The 8090-nt window shown below is 33.8% G+C and overlaps 1 protein-coding gene across 1 annotated transcript; it reads right to left on the minus strand.

Annotated features, from left to right (window-relative positions):
- Positions 1-630: 630 nt before the first annotated feature.
- LOC125075060 (26S proteasome non-ATPase regulatory subunit 13) lies at positions 631-6535 on the minus strand. Its single transcript, XM_047686634.1, has 10 exons — positions 6389-6535; positions 6202-6315; positions 5476-5611; positions 5018-5166; positions 4644-4803; positions 3690-3796; positions 3003-3081; positions 2435-2575; positions 1672-1823; positions 631-723 (listed from the first exon to the last, which is right to left on the minus strand). The coding sequence occupies exons 1-10, from the start codon at positions 6502-6504 to the stop codon at positions 720-722; spliced, it is 1158 nt and encodes a 385-aa protein (XP_047542590.1). The 5' UTR covers positions 6505-6535; the 3' UTR covers positions 631-719.
- Positions 6536-8090: the final 1555 nt, after the last annotated feature.

Raw genomic sequence — 8090 nt, forward strand, 5'->3', positions numbered from 1 at the left:
AAATTTTAAAAAATAGAAATAAAAATTCAAATATATATCAATTTTTATAAACTACAAAACATTGCTTGAATTCAAAAATTAATTTGTCTGTGTACTTGAGGTGGTCAAAAAAGCTGTATCAAGCTCAAGCTCCGTTTTGGCCTGCTGCCTCTTACTTTAAATCTTTTTGAGAGCTAAGATGTTTTGTCCTTTGTGCCTGTAGTTACTCGTTCACTTACCTTCAGATGAATGGATGATACCTACTATGGGATGTATGTATGTAAGGATGTATCAAATGTACCTAAATAATTTTGTAAACAATTTTTTTGACTGATACTTCTCTTTATATAAACAGGTACTCAAACAAATGTACGATTTTTAGTGTCATGTATTACTAATCAGTAATAGTTACAGAATAATAGTCTTAGATAGGAGTACAGATAGCAAAAACTGTACAACCTTAATGCCTTTTTATTATATGTGTTTTTTTTTTTTCTAAGGGATCTAAGTATACATAGACCCAATTCAGGGACCAATGTAAAGATCAAAGAAATCTCAAATTTAACATAATTTTTTCTGCAAAGTAAAACCAACAAAAGTTAATATAACTTTTCATTACAAAAACTAACTAGTCATAGGAAAATAAAGACATTTAAATTATATTTATTTATTTTCAGACATACATTTAATATAACACCATTTACTTCAGGTCTTCTAGATCTCTGCATACTTTTGTGTGGTTACCTAAAAAATATAAATATTTGACATTATTTACTTTAATTATATTATATAAAAAAACTATACTAATATTTCAATGCGAAAGGAACTCTGTCTGGCTCTCTGTGGCTCTATCACAGCCAAACCACTGAACCAAATTTGATATGAAGCATGATTTAATTCCAAGGAAGGACCATAGGCTACATTTTTATGGCTAAGTCCTGACAACCAACCCCTAAAATACGAGCGAAGCCGCGGACGACAACTAGTACCTCATAACTCAAGATAGTTAATTCCCAATACAAGTCTGTGGCCTGATGTTTAAAGGGCCTGTATAAATAACTCTCAATTTGGTAAATAACACATGCCTTTTAGCGTAATATTGTTGTTATAAGCAATGGTAAGGTTATACTATTATAGAAGAAATTCATTCAATTTTGCAAGCGGCAATGTGTTATACATTTAATACAATATTATACTTTGGTGGTCCTTTTAGATCCCAGACCACAGAATTCTATAAACAATGTAAAGCTTGAATCTATTTTAGACAATATTTGATGAATGTAAAATTATGTTATTTTGGCCGAATTTCGGCTATAGCATCTAATTTTGAGGATTAACCAACTGCCAAAGAGAAACAAAGACATTTTTATCAGAAATACTCATTATTAGTTCGACCCACACCAGCAGTAGTTTAGGAGTAGGCTGGATAAGGCAAGACATACGACCAAACGTGCCCGAAATTAGTGCTTTGCCTAACTGTGCTGTTATAAACTAAAAACTTTTCTACAGTAGTGAATCGAGTCAAAAAAGATGTTACCAAAGATCGTAAAGTAATTGGCTCAAATAGCTGTAATTTATGTTAAAATCATTTATCAAATATGGCTAAGGTGACGTCATCGTTAGTATAAAGAGGTGACACGCTCGGTTTTCGTATTATCATGCGGTATCTAGCCTACTGGGAGGGCTACGTACAGCGTGAGCAGGTCGGGCGCGGCTCGGTTGAGCAGCAGCGCGGCGTCGCTGGCGGCCGCGCACCAGGCGTCGAGGCGCTGCGCGAGCGCACCCGCGCCCGCTCGGCCCAGCGCGCGCGCGCGCACCCACGTCACCGTCACCGTCTCCTGCACCTGTAGCCAAACGGACCGCTTGAAATCGTTGCTTTTTGGACATTTTAATGTTCGTTGATATTCATACAGGTTACATTAATTTATTTATAACACAGTGATTGAATTTGTAAGTATCATGACTTAGAGTAACTACTGGAATATTGCCTATGATTATTACATTATGTATTGTATATGATTAAACAAGTATTATATATACGGTTTATTATTTAAAGAGTTATTAAATAGTAATTTCATTTTATTTCAAGTCCTTTACCAATGGTTGACTGAAATATATTGCTATTTAAGGGGTAAGACCACCTTCTGTATAGTCCATTCCGTATTCCATGCGACTCTTTAATAGTTTAGCCACATTGAACATTACAAAAAGTTCTTGATTAATTTATCATACAGCTAGACTCCAATATACCGCTTTTATTTACCTTTCTTCATTTTGTGGTTTAAATAGACTATACATACTTTGGTTATTTTTATCTCTGTATACAATTTTTTAAGTTTTTGTTTGCCATAAAGCGTAAAGATTTGTAGAAAATTAGCCAAAGTGAAAACATGTATATTTTGTAATAAAAACAATATAAAATCACAGAGTAACAATCACATTTCAATGTATATACCTGATCAATGTGACCACGAATTAGTTTATCAGCGAGCGCCTTCATGACGAGTAGCTCCACATCAGCTGGCGGCACACGGGCCTCTCTTGCAATCTCGCTGAATGTTAAGCGACGCTGAGCAGATGTGCGGTTAAAGGCCATCTGTAAAAATTAATATTTTTAAGTCCCTAAAATTGCGACTTCAAGTCTTAACAGAGAGTAGCCATCTGCACAGTATATATTATACATAAAAAAAAATTATGCTTTAGGTTGGCGGGCGAGCATATGGGTCACCTGATGGTTAGTGGTCACCACCACCCATAGACAATGCGCCACCAACATTGGGAACTAAGATGTTATGTACCTTGTGCCTGTAGTTGATCTGGCTCACTCACCCTTAAAACTGAAACACAACACTACTGACTACTGTTGTTTGGGGCCACTGGGCCATCTCGGCTCGAGGAAGCAAGGAAGCAAGTAAAGCCATTGTTAATTTTGATTTGTACTTATTTAAGTTCTTCAATGTAATAAAGATTGTCTAAATTTGTAAGTCATGAAATAAGATATGGTTAGTAAACTAATATCTTACCTCCATTAAGCACAGAATCGCAATCTTTTGCCTCAACTGACGGTCAGCTCGGTGTAATTCTTGGTGTGGAGATTGAGCACTGGAAATATTTATGAGAAATTTAAATACAATGAAAAGAAAATAAAATATAAGCTAAAGTTTTAATCAACAGAATAGTAAAAGCTTTTATTTAACTTACATAATATGACTGAAATTTAAATATTTGAAATTTTGTGTCAGGTTTTAGATTAGAAATGTTGAATAATATTAAAAAAAAAAAACATTAATTCTTTATTCTGATATAGTAATTAAAGAAATTCCCATTCTAGTAACTTTAGTAATGTTATATTACTGTAACTGAACTCTGTGGAATTCAGTTTATAGCAAAAAACCTTAACAAATCTTCATACGATCCCTCATCTACAATTTTACCCCCTGAAGGGTAAAAAAAAGTAGTCAACGGTCCTTGAGGTTAACGTTTGCTTCATAGCAAAATTACATCAACGTTAATTTAGTTACTTCGCACCAGAGGCACGGTGGAGAAGGACTATTAAAACTTTGATGATTCAAAAATGCTTTATCGTAAAATATACTTGAATAAAATACATTTGATTTTATTGGTTTTTAGTAGTTTAGCAGTAAAAACTTAACAAAATTACTTTCGCACTCATAAAATTAGTATAAATATTTGTCAAAATAGATAATTACCGTATCTTTTCAAAGGCAAGGACGTCTCCGGAAGCGACGGCCCGCACTAGCTCGCAGGCCCAGGCGTCGGGTGTGCCCTCGAGCGACTCCAGGATCGGATGAGCTAGCTGCAATACACATATTATTTAATATAAAACAAGCCAGCTTCGCTGTTTTCTTTATTAGACATAAAGACTGTGCTGATCGGTAAATAGTATTAATAGTATTTTCGGTAGTGAAACATAAATGATGAAATTTGATAAAAATTAATATATATGTAGAAACTAATGTCATAAAAGCGCGTTATACATTTGTTATATTATAAGTAAAAGTCGTAATTTTTAGTCTGTATATCACGTGACCTAAAACACGAGCCGCCATGGTGTGGCGTGTCAGATAGGCAAAAACTGTTTTCAATATCATCTGGCACTTTGATAAACAATTTTTCTTGAGTGTTAATGCTAGTATTTGTACATTACCCTCCAACGATAGTGATTGAAATTCATTATTTTCTCAAAAACACCAAATAGTTATAGCTGTTAACATCGAATGAGTGCCAGTACATACACAGCTGTAGTTTTTATCAATATGGCGTCACCAAAATGAGTGACAGCATTTTGCGGGACTAAAAAAAGGTTAAAAATTTAATTTTATCGCAAGAAAACGTGTTTATTTTGCCTTTTTTTTGTTGTCTTTTATTAGAAAAAAACAAAATTTTAAAGAACTTTTTCAAACACAGTAGAATACCCCATTGTCGCATAAGTTCGCCCTCATTCGCTACCATTGAACACACTCCAGTTGGAGGGTGAGACAATATCACGACAAGACACATAATATGTTCAATATAATCGTAAGCATATGTATGTTTACATATATATATTTTAAAGTAAAAATTTTCACATATTAAGTATTTAAAAATAAATGTCAATAAACAGAGCACACGGGACGGTAGACATGTGAGGTGAACACATTTACCAGCTCGCCAAGGTCGTAGACGGTGGGCGCCAGCACGGCGGCGAGCGCGAGTCGCAGAGCGCAAGTGCGGCGCTCGTCCGGCCGCAGCTCGGCGCCGCCGCCTGCGCAGCCCACGTAGCGGAGCGCCGCGCGGTAGTAGCGCGCCGTAGGGCCGCGCACTCTGCGGGAGAGACGAACGATTAGTAAATATTCCAGGTTGTGAATTATTGACTGCTTGATATGTTGGACATTTAACATGCGTCATTATTTTCCCAAACTTTTTTAATATAATGTATTATGTATTTAAGGTTTTGGAATATTTATTATCATCAAGTGATAAGATTTAAATTTATCAAAAGCCAAAATTAGTAAAGTAAATAATGTACTGCTAATACCTATAGTACTCAGAAGCGAGTTTGTAAAATCTTCCATGAACTGGGGTAACTCCATCTGCATCCTCCAAAGTGTTCTCTAGATCCTCGATTATCTTCTCCGTTGCATCGAGGTCATTTAGATTTTCCAAATATATCTGCCCTTGTAATACCTGGAAACATAGTTTTATCTTCCACAAATCAATGGTAAAAACGTGGAACTGTTTTGGTAGTATTTAACAAGAAAATAAATTCTACATGGATCTGTCTTTAAACCTGCGAAAGAGTGTAATTGAATAAGCATCTAATACTATTTTCCCAATTAAACCAGTTCAATATTGGAATATTTTTAAACTGAATGTCTTTCAAGTATTGTGGACTTGGGACATAATCGTTATCTACTCCCAAAATATGATGATTCATAAGTGCTTGAAAATCCAACTTGTATAAAGTATAATTAGATTTTAAGTAGTTTGTATTACCTTACACAGAGCCAGGGCCTCATCGTTCATCTTAACCTTAGTTTCCACTTTCTGCAAGAATGCAATAGCTTCCTTTTTATCTGTGTATTGCTGGACAATGTGAGCTACTATTTCAACGAGCGACAAAGGATTGATTCTGAAAAATACACATCAAATACATGTTAATCTGTTCATTACAAACATTACACAAAGTTCCTCTTAGAAGATTTATTAGAGATCTTATATAATCTATATTTGTTATGGATTTGTGAAATATGGTGATATTAATGTTTGCAACTATGTTATGGAAATTTGGTAGTGAAACTTAAGTGATTTAGGAGTAGCTGTGAACTGTTTGTAGTGCAATATAGCCGAGCTGTTACTGAATCCTTTTTTTGACTGGAATATACAACACATATCATATATGCTAATTAGTATTTTAGTTTAATCATGCTCGGCATATCTTTATTGTTTCTATTATATAAATTAAAAACAAAATTAACAAATAGAGAACAAGTTTTATCCAATTAAATATAACCAATGTCAAAAGCCATATAGACACAAAATAATTCAACTGGGTTAGTTTTATGTCTCTTGAATAAATAATATTTGAAAGATAGGTATACCATATACGGATATGAGAATTATTACACATATTACAAAGCCATTTGAATTATTTTTGTGTAATAATTTGAAGTTTTGGTGTGTACATGTTGTAATATATTTTATGACTTGCAAATTACTTACTTGTTTTCGAATATGGTTAAAAAGTTATTGTATAGCTGTATTAGATTGTCGCCGGCCTGTAATGAAGGATGTTTCACTAATTCCAGCAGTTTTAGTGTAAGTTGGTGCCATAATCTGAAAACAATGACATAGTAGAATTATCACATGAAAACCATTCGAATGTACACTAAATGGAAGCGATACTTACTTTTTATTGTATAGCTCTTCTAACTTAGCCCAGTCTGCAGCCAATTCAGGCTCAGCAGTTTGCTTTTTAGAAAGAAAATCATTTACATCAACAACCGCAAACTTTACGGAGGCCATGTTTCAAAATTGTTTCGCGTAATGATCTGAAGTTAGCTGTAAATAAAATAAAGTGTCATTGCTATGACTTTTTAAATGACTATGCAAAGGTATTTTACATTCAGCCAATTTTTCGACGACATCTCGCGTCGAATAGATGCAAATTGTTGACACTGAGTGAACACTAGATGGCATTACTATGGCATATTCAATGATTAAGCTCTACATTAAAAATTACTAAACATAATTATTTTACTTTCTTTATGACTTACAATCTTTCAAAAGTTTTAATTTTATAATACGTAGTAGTATGTGGTTGTGATTTTGTAATTTATACTGCAGGTGTGAATAAATATTTTGGCATTGAAATAAATGAAAAATAAGTTCAGCAATATCTTAAAGCACTATGTCGTATGCATATTTATTAAGTAGATATTTTTAGCAGGAATGCAAACAGGCAATTTAATGTTAAATTATCGCCTCCGTGCACAGTCACTGGCATTGTAATTGGTCCATACGTTAGATTGTCGATTCGCTGCCAACCCTGTGATCTAAGATTTTACTACGGCTTACTCTCAGTAAGACACTGGAAAACATTACGATAATGTGGGGTGTAGAGGGGTGGTACGAGGGCTGGATTCACATATCGAGCCTCTAGGCTATGTCTCTGGGCCTATTTATCCTTTTCCAAAATATACTTTAACAACCACAACGCAATATTTTAGTATTTACTTATAAATTTGTTTAGTTAGCGACTTTAACAGTTGGCACTGTGAGAAATATTAACCATTCCTTGAATTGTCAATGACAATTAACCTTGGGAACGTTTTTTTCTGTTTGAAGAACTTCTTCAAAACATAACACAGCAATACTGAGTATTACTCTTTAGTTTGGCAGTACTATAAGTGTTAAATGGTGCCCAGGCGAACTTAAATCACTATCAAGTAAATTAAGATAAATATAATGTACATATAATATAGCATTACTATTTTTTGGTTGCTCGATAACTGCTCGTAAATTGTCTTATTTCCGCGCTAATAACTCAGTTGTTGTGGTATTTAATATGGAATCCTATTCATCAATGAGATAGATCAGTTCAGTTTGATTACGTGGATAAACATATATTAGAGAATCAGCGGAAGCCTGCAGTTTTGTTTAATTTAAAAAATATGAAGGTAAACATTTCGATAATTGTTACGCTTAGACAGATTCAAAGCGGCGTCGAGTCAAGTGATATTGCTGAAGCGTAACTATTTACTTATACTTATTTGACAATTGTTGGACTTGTTCATTTAATTTACTAACCCATATATACTAATAGTCAAAAGTGTATTTTTGACTCACTAAAAACGTTTCATGGCTGTACGTCAAAATTAGTGATGAAAACTGTAATTTTTAATATGAATCTTATTAAGCCAGTCCCACACATTCGATTGAATTACAATAATCTATTTTGTATGGAGTTTTGGCTTGGCATCAGATAATACTTATAAAAATATGATATGTATTTAATAATACATAATGTAACGGAATATTATATAATGTTCGTATTGGGTATGAGTTTAAAGGGTTAATTCAAAATTAAATAAAACAACCATTATCAAGCA

The sequence above is a fragment of the Vanessa atalanta genome, chromosome 29 (genome assembly GCF_905147765.1).
Source record: "Vanessa atalanta chromosome 29, ilVanAtal1.2, whole genome shotgun sequence".
Lineage (NCBI taxonomy): Eukaryota > Metazoa > Arthropoda > Insecta > Lepidoptera > Nymphalidae > Vanessa > Vanessa atalanta.